Source organism: Clarias gariepinus, chromosome 7 (assembly GCF_024256425.1).
Source record: "Clarias gariepinus isolate MV-2021 ecotype Netherlands chromosome 7, CGAR_prim_01v2, whole genome shotgun sequence".
Classification (NCBI taxonomy): domain Eukaryota; kingdom Metazoa; phylum Chordata; class Actinopteri; order Siluriformes; family Clariidae; genus Clarias; species Clarias gariepinus.
In genome coordinates, this window is record NC_071106.1 from 7,120,068 (window position 1) to 7,138,236 (window position 18,169).

Genomic DNA, 18,169 nt, shown 5'->3' on the forward strand with positions numbered 1-18,169 from the left:
GATGATTCCCCTATGATCGCTTGTACAACTGCTTGTCCAGAACATGCATCATCTGCTGTTATGTCCACACCATTCATTAACGCCATGGCTGCCTTTATACTTAACAAACCTGAGCCACAACTGTCATAAATCCTGTAACCTACTGAGATGTTTGGAAGCACCCAGTTGTTTCTGTTGATTTCATCGATTGTAAAGGTCATGGTCTGAGCAAGGCGCAATCCTCTAAGGTTAAATCTATAAAAATGTCATGTATATAAAAAATATTCTAATTATATATAAGAAAAAACAACACAGAAATACTGTACAGTTTTACTGAATAAAATTCAATGTAAAATTGTCTAATACAACAAACCTATTGCAAATTAAAGGTTGAGGTTTTTCAGTATATGGTAGTGACTGTGTCTGTGTAGCATTATGAATTGGAAAGATAGCTCCAATTATCACATTTCCATCTCTAGATAGCAGAGGATATGCTGGGTTGCCCAGAATATGACAGTTTTCTCCCTTAACCCTGTTAAGAGAAAGGAGTAGTAAAATAAATAGCATCACAGAGTTTGTTCAGTCCTTTTGCTGGTTCAATCCTTAACATTTATATACTTTTATATTCTTATATATGCTGTGGATGTTCTGGGTATGGCCCTTTTATTTAGACAAATCAGAGAGATGGTGAGCATTGTGATGTCATCAGGAGCTGCATCTCTTTTATGGCTCATTTAATTAAGTGAACAAAAAACACAGAGATTATTTACAGACACTGTGGTGGGCCCACTGTTATGTTACTGTGGGTATGTCCATATGACTATGGTTTTAGAGGTGTTTGTTTTTAGAGGTGTTTGTTTACTGGGCCTTTTGAGATGATTTGTTCCACTGTATCATGCTTTACGCTCCTAGATGACTCAGCTTATTCTTTATATATATATGTATGTATATGTAAAAGTATATATACTTATACTTACATATAAGGAAATATGTAGTAAAAGTAGTAGATATTATTAAGAAAGACACAGCCAAAGTAATTATCTTATTTTTAGCTCACTTTGATATGAATGTTCTGATAGATCATCTTATTGTTCAAAATGTCACCGGGTACCAGATGATTGGTGTGGAGGCATGGATTACTGCTGTCAATCTGGCAGTCCCAGAAAGTTATAACATACTGGCTGGATCTATTGGTTTTGATATATTATGTAAGCTCCAGGTAGTCTTGTGTCTGCATCTGTTTCCTGTTATGTTTACTGTTAGTTTCTCTGATTGCTAAGTGCCTCCCTGTTTATTTATTATGTCCTTTTAGTTGTTGTTTTTTTTTACTGTGTCTTAATAAATATATATCGGAACTTAAAATATGCGTGCAACCTTAATCCATGACAGACCAAAAACAAAATCACTAAACAAAAACAAAGTAACGCTTTGGATAGATGGAAGAATAGTGTCATTCACAATGAGACCATGGTGACGGTCATCGTTTGGTCTCATAGTTCCATAGTCATGGACATAACTTATGATATATATATATTTTTGTTTTAATAATTAATTAATTATTTATTTATTTTTCTTGTTTGACTGATTAATTGATGGGTTTGTTTATGCTTATAAGGTTTTTTATTGTAAAATTTATTATTCTAAAAAAAAATTATAACCAGAAAACCAATCATTAATCCTGGTACGATAATTTTCAAATATTGCTGAATACATGCATCCATTTTATTAAATATAAAAAAAGGGCTTTCTATAGACAAGGATAAAGGCACAATTGTATTTTTTTCTGTGATATGTTTATTCTAATTTCAACTTTACATGATGTAGAATAGGTCTATTACATAGTGATTACATTGTAATGTGAGCTATCTGAATATGTTAGATACAGTTGGTTATATTCAACATTATGTGTCTAACGTTCTTTAGATACAACTAGCATGTTTACTTTTGCAGATTTTGACCAGCTTGATTTGTTATTTTGGAGTCATTTTTCCCATCATGTTTTTTTTTGTGTTTAGTTCAGGTTTAAATAGAATGATATAACATTTAGGTGTGAATATACAGAATAGTAAAGCAAAACTGGAGGCCAAAATAGCAAATATCTCCACAGCTACAGTAAATTTTCCAGGAGAGCTGACATAAGCAGGAATAAAGGTGATCCACACGGCACAAAATATGAGTATGCTAAATGTGATAAATTTGGCTTCATTAAAAGTATCTGGCAGCTTTCTAGCTAGAAAAGCTAAAACAAAGCACAAGAAAGCAAGAAATCCTATATAACCAAGTACAGCCCAGAAACCTATGGTTGAGCCCAAGTTACATTCTAATATGATCTTTTCCTTGTAGTAGTTTATGTTCTTATATGGAAAAGGAGGTGAAACTGTTAACCAAAGCACACAAATAAGGACCTGTATAAGAGTGAAGGCAAGTACACTGACTCTCTGCTGTAGAGGCCCAAACCATTTCATGACATTACTGCCTGGAAGTGTAGCCCTGAAGGCCATTAGCACAACTACTGTTTTCCCCAGTATACAGGAGATACAGAGGACAAATGTAATCCCAAATGCTGTGTGACGCAGCATACATGACCACTGGGATGGCCGTCCAATGAAAGTAAGCGAACAGAGAAAACACAGAGTCAGGGAGAACAGCAGCAGGAAGCTCAGCTCAGAGTTATTTGCCTTAACAATAGGAGTTTCTCTTTCTATTAAAAATAAAATAGCTACTAACACAGTTAATGTAGCTCCAAACAAAGAAAAGAATACAAGTATTATCCCCATAACCTCTGTAAATGAAAGAAACTCTATGACCTTTAGAACACATTTATCTCTTTCAGCATTAGACCAATATTCTCCTGGACACTGCTCACAGTTATTTGAATCTGAAAAATAATTATGGAAAGAACAAGAAACTTTATTTTATGATTTCATTTTGTTTGAGAACTGTAACCTACATAATAACAGGAAGACAATTAATGCATAATTAACATCTTGAATTTGATACTTGGCAGTGCTGAAATTACCTGTCTGGTTACTGATCTCTCCCTCTGCACATGGTAAACAGTCATAGCAGCAAACAGGCCTTCCTTTCTGTGTGGCTTTCCTTGTTCCTGGAGGACATCTCTCACTGCACACAGACCTTGGCTTCTAATATGAAATTCAGCAAATATAGATAATCTATTTTGATATTTCAATTAAAGGATACACTTTTTAAAGGTGGATTTTACAAACATTCTATCTGTCTGAAACTGTTGAGATCATGTGCTCATAAAAAAAATATGTACCTCTCTTTTCTCTCCAACCCACAGTATATCATCAGTGTTTAGTACAAACTGTTGTCCACTTGGCAGAGAGGCATCATAATAACCTACTGCCCTAAACTGCACATCTCCATTAAGTCCTCGTTGCCAGTTCACCACATCATATTTTGCAGCTGTTGCCCCAGTGCTGTCAAACCAAACATCTTCCCCAACTTTAGTGGTAAAATTGACCTTCTTTAGAGACTCAACAACCTTCAAAGGAAAATATAAAGTTCTTAATATGACATTATCAGTCGGTATATTCTGTTTGGCTTGCCTTCTTAGTGTTACCTGCCATGGTTGAATTAATTTTTTTTTTTCACAACTTTGATTTTCTGTGCATCTCAACAGGCTGTGTAGAGAATGTGCTACAGCATAAACTGCATTGTAGATGTTATTTGCATATCTCAGTTCTGTTATATCGGCATTGTAGTTTTCAAATGCAGTAATGTTTTTATATTTTTTGCAGTTGTCTGCAGTTTGAGAAATGTTTCCTATCGTATTTAAGCAGGGAAAAGCTGTCTGCCAAAATTCTTTTATAACGTAGTCTGCAAAACCATCAATATTCATTTTCCCCACATCTAATCCAATGGATCCAGCTAGTATGTTGTAACTTGCAGGTGTTACTAGATTAACAGCAGTAATCCATCCTTCAACACCAATCATCTGATAGCCAGTGACATTCTTTAAAATAAGGTGGTCTGTTAGGATATTCATGTCTACTTGGGTAAGAAATATAATAATAACTTTGGCTGTGCTTCTCCTAATAATATTGACCACTTTCCAGACTTTCTCAGAATCTGACCGGTCAAACTTCTCAGAGTACTCAACACATATTCCCTCCTCTTTTGCTGCATTCAGAAAAATGGCCATTCCATTGTTGCCATAGTCATTATCACTGTTCACTGCTCCGACCCAAGACCAGCCAAAGTGCTTGACCAAATATGCCAATGCTCTACTCTGGTAGTAGTCACTTGCTATGGTTCTGAAGAAAGAGGGGTACTCTTTTCTGCTGCTTAAACACTCACATGTTGCAGCATGACTTATCTAAAGACAGATAAAAATAACTACTATAAGTTTTGCCAGATCTTCCTCTTTAGAGTTAATGCACAGTCGTTTATGTATTGTATACAATTTCAAATATTAATTTATGTTTATTATTAAATAATACATATTAGCACCAAAAATGGATTAAATATATATTTAATATAATTGGGTAAAATCTGTAAAATCATTATTTCTGTATTATGATTATTTAAATTTATTTGACACCATAAATAAAGATTTCTACTTGCAAAATTTATACTTACCACTGGAATCTTAAAAGGCCCTGTAGTTCTTGTGAGTGCTATAGTAGGAGTAGACTCTGACTCCCCTATGATGGCTTGTACTAAAGCTTTTTCTGAGCAGGAGTCAACTGCTGTTATGTCCTTACCATTCATCAAAGCCATGGCTGCTTTCATAGATAACAATCTTGAGACACAGTTGTCATAAATCCTGTAACCAATTGTGATATTTGGAAGCAAATGGCTGCTTCTGTTGATTTCTTCAATTACAAAAATCATAGTCTGAGCAAAGCGAAATTCTCTGAGGTTAAATCTACAAACACACACGCACATATATATACATACATATATAAACAAATACATAGATCACATATTTACTAAAAGGAAATGAATTCCACAGTAACATACAATATATTTTATACTTATGTATAAATGTAATCCAAATGTAAACTTTTCAAACCTAATGCATATTAAAGGTTGAGGTTTTTCAGTATAAGGCAATGACTGCAGCTCTGTACCACTATGTATTGAAAATACAGCTCCAATTATCACATCTCCATCTTTAGACAGCAAAGGATCTTCTGGGCTTTCTAAAATTTTGCAATTCTCTCCCTTTGCCAAGCTAAGTGAAAGAAGTACAAGGAATAACATTACAATGTGTGTCCAAAGTGTTTACTATATCATTCCACCACAGATACACTCTTCATACATTTATAGACAAGCTTTGGGTTTTGGGGGCATGACCATTTTGTTTGGACAAATCAATGGTAAGCTTTTTTATGCCATTATACAGACACAGTGGTAACATCACCAGTCTGACTTAATCCAACAATTCCACTTAAAGACTTAAGTAATTTGTGTAAGACTAAGACTAGGTGTAATTTCTGCAATTCTGTCAATTTGTAAGGATATGCTGGATATGCTGGAGCTCATCACTAAAGATGAACAGGCAGAAATACCAGTAGAGACGTGCAAAAAGCTGGTCACAAATTATAGAAGGGATTTTAATTGCAGTAATACCCAATAAAGGCTTTTCTATTGATTATTGGAATGGTAATGAATAATTTTGGACGTGACACTTTTTGTTCAAATGTAAATGAAAGATGAGTAATATTTTTTTCCACAATTATGCCTTTTGTACATCATCTTATTATCTTCTGGGAGATGCCTGTGTCATTTCTAATCAAGAAAAAACTTGCTGGTTGTATACAGTATACACAGTGGAACATTGGATTACGAGTAACTTGGTCTGCAAGCTTTTTGCAAGACATTCAAAATTTTGTAATAAATTTAGACTTAATAAACAAGTGAGGTCTTAATATATGAGTAGTATACATGCACTTTGTGTACTTCTGCCAAGCATCACATTATCACAACTGCCCCAATGGTTCTTCTCTCTCGTGCGCAAAACTGTGATCTGTTCCTATTCAAAAGCTACACTCGATGCTGTGTGAAAAACGCTATTAGAAACGCTCTTTGCGCGACTGGTTGTTGAAGCATGTGTGTCAAACATGCCAAAGTTTGGCTTATATCAAGTTCAAGTAGGCTTTATTTTCACTTCAACCATATACAGTAAGTACACAGTAAAATGAAACAACTTTCCTTTAGGACCAAGATGCTACATGCAACATAAATTTACAACATAAATTAACAGAAAAAGGGGCCTAGTTAGCTGGCTAGCGAAGACAAGACAGATTGACCTGACAACATAAATTGACAACATAAATTAACAAAATAAATTAACAAAAACTAACTAGCTAACCCAAGAGGAAGACTAAATTGTTTTTTACAGACAACAAAAAGTGGACCTGCAAATGTGCAAACGAGAGCAGCAAAGTGACAGTGCTACAAACATGACATAACATACCATAATACTCTGTGGTGTTGAGGTGATGAGTTGAGGTAGTGGAGAACCATTAAACGTTCTTTAAAGTAGCAGCAAGAATTAAGAAGTTATTGCAAAGGTAATCCAGTCAAAAATATTGTGCAAAATAGCATTTACAGGTTGGTGTGTACAATAGTTTGGTAGTGTAGGTCAGTGTGTTTGCGCTTGTGTTGATTAGTCAGTCCAGTCTCAATGTTTTGAGGTAGTTGAGTTAAGCTGAGTAATAATGTTTGTGTGTGTGTGTATCAGTCCACTGCAGTGTGTGGTGTAGATGTCTTCAATAGAAGGGAGAGGGCCCCGATGATCTTTTCTACTGTCCTTATGATGCGCTGTAGGGTCTTTTTCCCAATTCCCAAACCAGGCAGCCGCTCATGATGCTCTCGATAGTTCCACTATAGAAGGTGGTCAGGATCGGTGGTAAAAGCTGGGCCTTCCTCAGTCTTCTCATAAAGAAGAGACGATGTTGGGCTTTATTGTGCCGGGAGCTGGTGTTGAGGGACTAGATGATTTTTTTCTCCAGGTGGACACCCAGGAATTTGGTGCTTTCGACGATCTCCACAGAGGAGCCGTTGATGCTCAGGTGAGGATGGTTGCTTCGTGTCCTCCTAAAGTCAACAACCATCTCCTTTGTCTTGTCAACATTCAGAGACAGGTTGTTGTCTTTACACCAGTCTGTTAGCCTCTGCACTTCCTCTCTGTACGCTGATTCATCATGCTAATGAGACCCACCATGCTTGTGTCATCAGCAAACTTGATGATGTGATTCGAACTATGTGTCGCTACACAGTCGTGAGTCAGCAGTGTGAACAGCATGGGATTAAGCACACAGTCTTGTGGGGCCCCAGTGCTCAGTGTGGTGGTGCTGGAGGTGCAGTTCCCAATCCGTACTGACCGTGGCCTTCCGGTCAGAAAGTCCAGGATCCTGTTGCAGAGGGATGTGTTCAGGCCCAACAGACTTAGTTTCCTGATCAGTCTGGACACAGTCTGAGACACATCAAGATCAACAGAGTCTTGATGTGTTTCATGACGAGCCGTTCAAAGCATTTCATGATGGTGGGTGTAAGTGCAACGGGACGGTAGTCATTGAGACAGGACACAGAAGACTTCTTGGGCACGGGGACGATAGTGGTGGCCTTGAAGCACGTGGGAACAACGGGAGATATGTTGAAGATCTGCCAGTTGTTCTGCACATTCTCTGAGCACTCTGCCTGGGATGGTGTTTGGTGCAGCAGCTTTCTGTAGTTTGACTCTGCATAGAGTTTTCCTCACCTCAGCTGTAGTGAGACACAGTATCTGGTCGTTCAGAGAAGGGGTGGTCTTTCTCGCGGCCACGTCGTTCTGCCTGTTGAACCGAGCATATGCGCCGGGGAAGTTTGTGTAAACAAGATCCAGCGTGTTTTCCCCTCTCATTGCAAAGTCCACATTGATGGAATGTAGAAAGCACTGACTTGAGATTTGTATAGTTGAAATCTGGGATCCAAGATGGCGGCGTGGCAGTAGCACGCAGCGGCCGCTCCGGAATCAAAATGGTGCTACGTTGTTTACATTTTGTGTGTAGCGCATTTATTTTACTCTGTGTATGGATATCGTCGTAATATGTGTTTGTACATACAACAGCCAGACACTTTTCTACCTAAATAACCCGGGTAACAACATCCACAATAAGCTGCGAGAAAAGCTATGTGACCCCTGGCTTGTTGCGTGAACCAGGCCTCAAAACCTCGGTGATGCCTGATGCCAGCGGCCGGAGAAGGGGACATTGGAAGCAGTGCGCGAGAAAGCCGAAGCGCGGCAAGCTGTACTGAGTGATGGCCTGTAAGCCCTGCCACATGCGCCGTGTGTCGCAGCTGTCTATGAAGTGGTTGTGAATTCTCTGGGCGTGTGCGCGCTTTGCCTCTCTAATGGCACAAGAAAGTTTGGCCCTTGCTCCTCTAAGGGCCACCTTGTCTCCCACTTTGAAGGCAGAGTCTCGGGTCCTCAGAAATGCACAGTCTTCGGCAGTAATCCACAGTTTCTAATTGGGACGTGAGATGATATTCTTGGAGACAGTGACGTCATCGGTGCACTTGTTGATGTAGCTGGTCACTGATGACATGTTCCCTTTCAAAGGCTACCGCTCGCTTCCGCAGGTAAGTAACGCATGCGATCGAGCGATCGCGTTTCGTATTTTGCTGTGGAAGCGGGATTTCCCCAAGTGCTCTGGAAAAAAAACAAAAAAACACAGATTGCTGTCGGGTGGCCGGTAGGAGGAGCCTCGGATAAACGGTGCTCTCTTTCTTCTGATCAGGCTGGTGCTCTACTGCACACCATGGCGGTTTTGCAGGCTTACCAGGCTGACCTGCTGAAAGACTTGAGCACTGGCGGGGCGCTACAACGTCGTTTCTGAAATTACGCTGAGCCACAGACCTGTCTCTTCCTGCAACAAAGCAGACAGTTCGTGCTATCGGCTGTTTTTATGGCTGCGATGGTGTTCCGCAGAGTTATCTGTGGCTAAATCTCACTGGAGAATCAAGGAAAAGGATCGTGCCTGTTAACGTCGCCACTAGGTTCAGGAGGCGAAATCATATGAACAAGCCTTCGGGAAAGGCCTTCCCCGCCATGCTCAAGGGTCGAGACTGTCGGGCACCTAGACCCGACCGGGTCTGACTCTTGCGAGGTGCTATGCGCAGGTATAGAGGGTTATGAGCCGGGCACCCCCTCATTACACGCTTTGCAATCAGCTTTAACACTAGAAGCGCCGAGCAGCGGTCATTTGACCGCAAGGGGGTAAAAAAAAAATAATACTTCACACTCGTTCAATTTCCAGGACCCTCCTTCCATGACTTTTCCTAGATCTGTGAGCTTAATCACCCTGTATGCTTAAATTTTCAAAATCGCACCAGTAAAAGCCAGTATAAAGCTATTTTGCTCTTATTTACGTGAAATCGCTGACAGCTGCGCGCCGGTCATGCCGTTTCCTGCCTTTTCCAACCTGCGATTCTCATTTCTCTCAGCAGATGGCGCAAGGAATCGCGCATACTATCTATGCGTCATTCAGTGTGTAACTGTCTCAGGTTTCATTCCATATATGCAGTTTATTATATATATATATATATATATATATATATATATATATTTTATCCGTGAAATATTGACAATTCGCCATTCATTCTGGCGTTGATAATCAGCGATATTTTATAAGGAGATTTAGAGGATTTAGCTTTACTTTATTTTATAACGTTTCGAGAAAATTCATTAGTTTGTTCATTCTGTTTAAAAATTTCTGTTGCAATTATCTCTAAAAAATGCAATGACCCATCCTGAGGATATAAAGCTTTATTAATGTGCTTGAATAAATCAGATCTACCACAGCAGATAATAAACTATGCTATGTCATAACCGAATCAAACACCACGATTATGCCTCGTTTCGTTCGTCGGGAACGTGGTTCACTTGGCCGCGGTGTATTATAAACCTGCGGAATGTTTCACTGTTTATGCTCACATAAGATTCATGTCATAAAAGCGAGTGAAATGTGGAAGTGGCCACTCAATGAGAACTAAATCAAAGATTTCGGTAACTACACTAAGTATAGTGATACTAAACAGCTGAACAACTTTATCGTTTACCTCGGAGAAAAAAAGCTGTATTTTGTTTGTTTATATTTAGAATTTTTATAACAGTACAAGCAGACACACACGCACACACACACACACACACCTCCCCTGAGCCCTCGGTAAACATCCAATCACCGTCGGTATGCAAATGAGTCAAGACGTAGCCTAACGTGGTGTCGTGTCTGATTTCAGCGGTCACGGAGAGGAAAGACTTTGAAACACGTTGTTTCACTGGTTATGACATAGTGACACTAAACAGCTGAACAACTTCACTTTTTTGAGAAAAATAGCTGTATTTTGTTTGTTTATATGTAGAATTGAATAAATAAATGAATAACACCTTCATATCCCCTCTCAAGAGAGTGCCATAGTCTATTGTTAGTTTTAATGATTTGGCTGAAACTAATTATCACTACATAAGTACCCCAACACCATTGATCATGAGTTTCAGCTGAAACTAATTCATATGTGTGTGTAATATGTGTGTGTGTGTGAGTAATCGAGGCCGGCTCTACGCAGGGCAAGAGGGGCAGCGCACCCTCAAATATATTTGTCTGCACATGTTAATATATTCCTAAAATTTATATATTAAATATATTGTTGATATAAAGTTGCTAAACTGATCTGCAGTAGCGGAAAAATCCGCTGAAAAAGGGACAGGCTGCAGCGCACGCACGCGCGCGCGCACACACACACACACACACCTCTCCTGAGCCCTTGGTAAACATCCAATTACCGTCTGTCGGATTTCAGGGGTCACGGAGTGGACCAGTTTATATATTAATCTAAGCTTGAACTTATCAGCATTGTTTCGTCCAGATTCCGCTTAAGTGTGCACACAAAAAACAGAAACGTTTCTTGTGTAATGTATATGTAAACAATTTCTTCACCTCGTTGGGACTTGCAAACAATCTTTTGGCGAATAAAACCACTATTGTTGGCACAATGAATAAAATCAGACGAGAATTGCCCCCTTGTACACAGGCACAGTCTGAACGATATTCGACCAGGTTGTTGAAGGCTGGAAAGGCCACGCTCACGATTTATCAGGCAAAACGAAAAAAAAATGTATGCGTTCTGAGCACAATGCATCAGGCAGTTTCAACTGATAATGGCGAAAAAAACTGCCTGAAACAATTTCCTACTACAACAGCACTAAAGTTGGCGTTGATGTTATGGATCAAACATCATGGCACGGTCGTTCGGAGGGGGTTGTGATCACACCTACAGTTCTTTTGTTTCTAGGCTGCCGGTCAAATATCTCTTCACTTGGAATTGAAGCACAAAATATAGGGGCAACATGCAAGGGATTTTAGCATCTCGACGCACAATATACTAAGCTGTTTATAAAGTAGACATACTGTTTGTTTTTTCATTTTGTAATCTTCCTCGTGTTTACCTTGTACTGTACAATGTATATTCATTTTAATTCAAGAATTGCTGTAAATAAAACACATATGCAGTTGATTTACCAGAAAGGACGTTTCTGTATTTTTGTGTGCTAAACTAAACTCCAGGGTCAAGTAATACGGATTTTATTTGTTATATAATATATATAAATACACATATATATAATATGTGTATAATAGTTTGACACAAAAATGTGGGGAAAGATTAAGAAACACACTGAAGCGGAATCTGAACGAAACAATGATGATAAGTTCAAGCTTAGATTAATATATTAATATTAAGATTAATATATAAACTGGTCCACTCCGTGGACGCTTCTTTAATATATAAATTTTAGGAATATATTAACATGTGCAGACATATATTTGAGGGTGCGCTGCCCCTCTTGCCCTGCGTAGAGCCGGCCTCGATTACTCACACACACACACATATTACACACACATATGAATTAGTTTCAGCTGAAACTCATGATCAATGGTGTTGGGGTACTTATGTAGTGATAATTAGTTTCAGCCAAATCATTAAAACTAACAATCGACTATGGCACTCTCTTGAGAGGGGATATGAAGGTGTTATTCATTTATTTATTCAATTCTACATATAAACAAACAAAATACAGCTATTTTTCCCAAAAAAGTGAAGTTTTTCAGCTGTTTAGTGTCACTATGTCATAACCAGTGAAACAACGTGGACTCATCGCTGTGCTTGTTGTAACTGAAAAAAACGCTGCATCTGCTTCAAAGTCTTTCCTCTCCGTGACCGCTGAAATCAGACACGACACCACGTTAGGCTACGTCTTGACTCATTTGCATACCGACGGTGATTGGATGTTTACCGAGGGCTCAGGGGAGTGTGTGTGTGTGTGTGTGTGTGTCTGCTTGTACTGTTATAAAAATTCTAAATATAAACAAACAAAATACAGCTTTTTTTCTCAGAGGTAAACGATAAAGTTGTTCAGCTGTTTAGTATCACTATACTCAGTGTAGTTACCGAAATCTTTGATTTAGTTCTCATTGAGTGGCCACTTCCACATTTCACTCGCTTTTATTACATGAATCTTATGTGGGCATAAACAGTGAAACATTCCGCAGGTTTATAATACACCGCGGCCAAGTGAACCACGTTCCCGACGAACGAAATGAGGCATAGTCGTGGTGTTTGATTCGGTTATGACATAGCATAGTTTATTATCTGCTGTGGTAGATCTGATTTATTCAAACACATTATTGTTTTAGCGATAATTTCACGGAAGCGAGTTCAGAACTAAATCGCTGCTCCTGCTCCATCCAAGACGTTCAGAAGTTTCAAATAGAATGAAAAAACGAATAAATGTTCTCGATACGATATAAAATTAAGTAGAGCTTTTCTCAGTTGAATATGAAAAAAGATACCGCTGATTATCAACGCGGGAATGAATGGCGCATTGTCCAAGTGCAAGTTGATCTTGGAGCTAAACTATTTGCTTTGTGTGAAAGCGCCATCTAGCGATCATTGTGTGTCAGCAACAGCTTCCCATTCAAAACAATAGGCGGTCAAAAGACCGCTGAACCGCGCTTTTAGTAGGTGACACTGGCGCGGCGCTTCTAGTGTTAAAGAAGTCGGAACTACGTACTGTCTCCATCACAAAGAAGAAGTCCTGAGGTCATCCAGGACCATGGGGGTGGCTCCCCCCGGGGAGGGGCACGTAGAATTCCTTTTAGGGATCAAGTGTTCTACCTGGCTCCTCAAGGAGGTCGGTGTTCCCGCTCTGCCACCACTGGTGTTTCGTACAACACCGGTCTTCAAGAAATGTTAGTTTTTCGATTTTTCCTTGCCATGTTTAGGATGCCGAACAGCTAATAACCCCCGCAACTGGCAGCGTGAAAGCTACTGCCAAGTATATCTCTTTGGGTACTGAGCACTGTAGTGAGAGCTACAGGATCCAGTTCTCACATCACCTTCCGCGTTTCAACGGCGTGGTCTCCCCTTCTGTCAAACCGGAAAGGACGCATCTGCAGACTCTGGAGTTACAAGACGTTTTTTTCTTCTTTCCCAAAAGGAACACTGTCAAAGTTATTGCTCTCAATTCAACCAAGGGATTGGTTGTGACAATCGATCTGAAGGACGCATATATTTCACACGGAAATATTGGCACAACAAGTTCCTGAGGTTCGCCTTTTCACATTTCAACACCCTGAAGGAAACCAAGCTAGGCCAGAAAGTGACTGTTCATCACTTTCAGATATATGTAGGTCTCATGGCAGCTGTGTAAATGGTGAAACCTTTGGGCCTCTGCACATAAGATGTTTCAGTTGTGGCTAAAAGCAAGGGGATTATACTCAGGGGATTATACTCAGGGCCATACCCCCGAGGCAAATAAGGGTTACACGCCAAGGGGTTCATACCCTTTCTATGTGGTTCAGACCCCGGTTTTTGACTTTGGGTCCCACTCTACGTGCGTCTTTTTGTCGTTGCAGATGCTACCGACAGACGTTTCCCTCACGGGTTGGGTTGCGGTCTTGAATGACCGTCCAGCACGAAGGGAGCTGGAGAGGCCATCTTCTCGCCTGGCACAATAATTGCCCCGACTGATGGCTTTATTTTGCCTTGAAACACCTCCTCCAGCAGTTGAGGCTACCATGTCCTAGTGCGGGTGGAAAACACTACGGTAGTCTTGTACATAATCGTCAGGGCGGACTGTGCTCGTGCCGCTTGAATAGCTAGTGCACCAGGTTCCTCTTGGGGCACAGGACAAGTTCCTGTCCCGCAGGGCGATGTACATTATAGCTTAAAGCCAGAGGATTACTCAAGGGCAAATCCCCGGAGGCAAATATGGGTTAAGCGGCAGGTGGCTTCATACAGACCCCGGTTTCTAACTTTGGGTCCCACTCTACGTGCTTCCTTTTGTCGTCGCAGATGCTAACGAGAGACGCTTACCTCACGGGCTGGGGTGCGGTCTTAGATGGCCGTCCAGCCCAAGGGAGCTGGAGAGGCCATCTTCTTGCGTGGCACATAAATTGCCCCGAACTGATGGCTTTATTTTGGCCCTGAAACACCTCCACCGGCAGTTAAGAGGCTATGATGCCCTAATGCGAGTGGACAATACTAGGGTAGTCTCGTACATAATCGCCGGGGCAAACTGTGCTCGCGCCGCTTGAATGACCTAGCACACCAGTTCTGCTTTGGGCACAGGGCGAGTCCCTGTCCCTCAGGGCAATGTACATTTTGGCCCATAATCGCCGAAGCGCACTGTGCTGCGCCGCTTCAATAAGCTAGCACACCAGACAGAGTTTCTGTCCCTCAAGGCAATTTACGCTTCAGGGCATATGGAGTTGGGAGCCCTGGTACCTTTAACGCACTAGAAGAATGTATGCCCTCAAGGAGAGGGTATTGGAAAGTGGTGCATGGCGGAACATGTAGACCCAGTCCACTGCCGAATTGTTTACTGCTGGAGTTCACGGATGGGGACTGTCTGACACCCCTCGCAAACCACTAGAGTCAGCGCCTGTCTGGCTTCTGACCCTCAAAATGTTTTTTCTTATAATCCCTTTGAGAGATCTGCAGGCTTCCCTTCCTGCCTAGACTTTGCCCCTGGGCTAGTCAGAGCTATTCAGCATCCTCACCCGAACTATTTTAATTCTTGACAATGCACCCAGTTTCCTCGAAGCCTTCTGTCCTCCGCCTTTTACAGCTCCGGAGCATGATAGGTTTCACCTACTATCTTCAGTATGCACTCTTCAGATTTACGTCCACCGCACTAGCTAGTGGCATAAGTCAGAGCAGCCTTTTTTTTTATCACATTAGGGAAAGATGCTATTGCCCTAGCCTACGAGGCGTGTGGTCTCACTTCGCCTCGAGGAATCAGGGCTCATCCAATCAGGGGTATTGCCTCATCTATTGTGCTGGGTTTTCCCTGCAGCAAGTGTGTCATGCGGCAGTTGGTCCTTTCCGCACACATTTGTGAGATTTCTATAGTCTGGATGTTCATGCTACTCTGGGCTCACAGGTCCTTGAGTCAGCCTCCCAGAGATTGTTCTGGGACCTCCTCGGCCTTTGTGCGCACACGCTTCACAACCTTGGGGTCCAGTGCGACGGCGTTGGTATTCTCGTTCACATGGCGTTTTCACGCAGCATCGAGTGTAGCCTTTGAAAGGGAACGTCTCGGGTTACTTTGCTGTAACCCTGTTCCCTGAAAATGCGGGAACGAGATGCTGCGCTCCAATCCCGCACTGCCTGCGTGACTGGACGTCCTTTTCAGACAGAATTGATCTGAGGAATGTTTCCGGTTCACTCCTATTTAGAACCTGCAGATGCGCTTCATCAGATGACGTCACCTGACTGAGGTTATATATGCCAAAATTTTGGCGTGTTTGGCACACACATGCTTCACAACCGGCAACACAAAAAGATGTTCCCATAGCGTTTTCACGCAGCATCTCATTCCCACCTTTTCAGGGAACAGGGTTACACCAAAGTAACCACGTACACCTCCAAGTCAGTAAAGTCGCCGTAAGTTGCAGCCTCCCTAAACATGTTCCAGTCAGTGTTCTCGAAACAGTCCTGAAAAGCAGAGATGGCTCCTGCTGGCCAGGTTTTCACTTGCTTCAGAACCGGTTTTGAACTCCTGAGGAGTTCTGGAATTCTGGTATTCTGGAATTAGCATAACAGAGATGTGGTCTGGGTAGCCGAGGTGGGGGCGGGGCTCCGTCCGATAAGCGCCGGGGATGTTTGTGTAAACAAGATCCAGCGTGTTTTCCCCTCTCGTTGCAAAGTCCACATACTGATGGAATCTAGGAAGCACTGACGAGATTTGCATGGTTAAAATCTCCAGCAACAATAAATAGTCCATTCGGGTGTGTATTTTGCAGTTCAGTGATCTTTGTATACAGTTCCCATAGCACTTTTTTAGCATTAGCGCTAAGTGGAATGTACACTTCAATAATCAAAACAGTGGTGAATTCCCGTAGTAAATAAAAAGGTCTGTATCCAACAGTCACAATTTCCGCCAGCAAGGAGCAATAACTAGAAACTAGCACAGAGTTCTTGCACCATTTTGTGTTGATGTAAACACACAAGCCACCACCGCGAGTCTTACCGCACATTTCTGAGATGCATTTCTGTCGGCGCTAAACGAGGTTAGCTGGTCTAGTCCAGTTTATTGTCCAGGGAGCAGACGTTGGATAAGATGATTGACGGGAGAGCCAGCCGGCTAGGGTTTGTTTTTAGCCTAGCACTCCCGCCCGCTTGCTGTGCTTTCGCTTTCTCATGCACCGCTTCTGATTCCTCACGCACCGCTTCTGATGCCCACTTCTCCGGCCGACCAGGCAACATCAGGCAATGGCAGGGCTTTGAGGCCTGGTTCACAAAGCAAGCCGAGGTCACGTAGCTTTTCCCGCAGCTCATCGTAGATGTCGTTAACCGGGTTATTTAGGTACAATGTCTGCCGGTTGTATGTATGGACACCAGTCGCAACAAAGTCCATACACAGTAAAATAAACATTCCTCACACAAAACGTAAACAACGTAGCACCATTTTGATTTCAGAGCAGGCGCTGCGTGCCACTGCCACGCCACTATCTTGGATCCTTATATAACCTCGGTCAGGTGACATAATTTGATTTGGTGCACCTGGAGATTATAAATAGGCATGAACCTGAAACATCCTCAGGTCTTTTTGTCTTCAAGGACCGCATTGTGTGTGTGTGTGTCTTTTCTTTGAAATACTGCAGTTAAAAAAAAAGCAGAAAGCGAAAGTAAACATGGCGTTAGTAAAAAGATGTTTACCTCCATGCAAGGGACTTCTTGATGATGATGATCACCATGCTTTCTGCGTTGAGTGTTTGGGGGAAGAGCACGCTATCCTCGGACTCGAGGGAGAATGCGACTGTGATCTTCTCTCAGAGTGCTTGAACGGTTTTTAAAGGGAAATCACGAGCCGCAGCTCACTCCTGGCAAGCCGCAACTCACTCCTGGCAGAAGCGCGTGAGACGGGTTCGCCCCTTTTCTCTCACGCTCTCGCTGGATTGAGAGATTCTTGCGGTGTTTCTTCTGATCGGGCGGAAGAGACCTGTTCTCTTTTTTCTGCTGAGAAATTGCCACCTCAGAACGCTTCCCTTGTGACGATGAGCATACAAGGAGTCAAAACAGGAGCAAGAGACCTCCAAACGCTCAAAGTTCAGAGTTAGGAAATTCAGCGACGGTCTTTCCCCTTCTTTGGTGACCTCCATGATGAGTTGGTTCATGGAGTAAATTGTATTCCTCCTGTGTCTTTATGGCATTCGACTATAGTGGACGAAAACGCACGTGCTTATATGATGATGCTGTCCAGACAAGCTGTAACCTTGCTGTGACAAACTTGCTATCCAGACAAGCTGTAACACATGGGAAATGGAAACTCCACCCCAAAGTGGTCAGTCAAACCTGGGGGAGATTTTATGAAGCAAGGTCCATCAACATGAGCGATTCCGATCAGGAGCGATCTTCTGTCTCAAGCGCAGGGGACAATACTTCATCCCAGGCCTGAGCTCTGGAACCTTCATGTCTGGCCCCTGAGGGGGACCAACCAAAAGATGTTGGTCTTCCAGCCAATGTAATAGAAACTATTTTAAGTGCTAGAGCTCCCTCTACTAGAAGAACTTGTGCCCTCGAGTGGAATGGTTTTGAAAGTTGGTGTATAGCAAACCATAGTAGACCCAGTCCACTGCCGGATTGTTTCAGTGCTGGTGTTTCTGCAGGAGAA

At 41.8% G+C, this 18,169-nt stretch overlaps 1 protein-coding gene across 1 annotated transcript; it reads right to left on the reverse strand.

Annotated features, from left to right (window-relative positions):
* Nucleotides 1-1,949: 1,949 nt before the first annotated feature.
* LOC128528214 (extracellular calcium-sensing receptor-like) lies at nt 1,950-8,276 on the reverse strand. The gene is made up of 8 exons (XM_053500969.1): nt 8,133-8,276; nt 7,338-7,429; nt 5,021-5,182; nt 4,585-4,873; nt 3,566-4,321; nt 3,260-3,487; nt 2,999-3,119; nt 1,950-2,857 (listed from the first exon to the last, which is right to left on the reverse strand). The coding sequence occupies exons 1-8, from the start codon at nt 8,274-8,276 to the stop codon at nt 1,950-1,952; spliced, it is 2,700 nt and encodes an 899-aa protein (XP_053356944.1).
* Nucleotides 8,277-18,169: the final 9,893 nt, after the last annotated feature.

Bases quoted from the DNA above. Each gene is read 5' to 3' on its own strand.
- LOC128528214 (XM_053500969.1), bottom strand. From the start codon at position 8,276: ATGTGGCAGGGCTTACAGGCCATCACTCAGTACAGCTTGCCGCGCTTC. The intron at 3,488-3,565 runs GTAACACTAAGA...TTTCCTTTGAAG, and splicing joins AATTAATTCAACCATGGCAG to GTTGTTGAGTCTCTAAAGAA. The intron at 2,858-2,998 runs GTAATTTCAGCA...ATTATTTTTCAG, and splicing joins AGAGATCAGTAACCAGACAG to ATTCAAATAACTGTGAGCAG.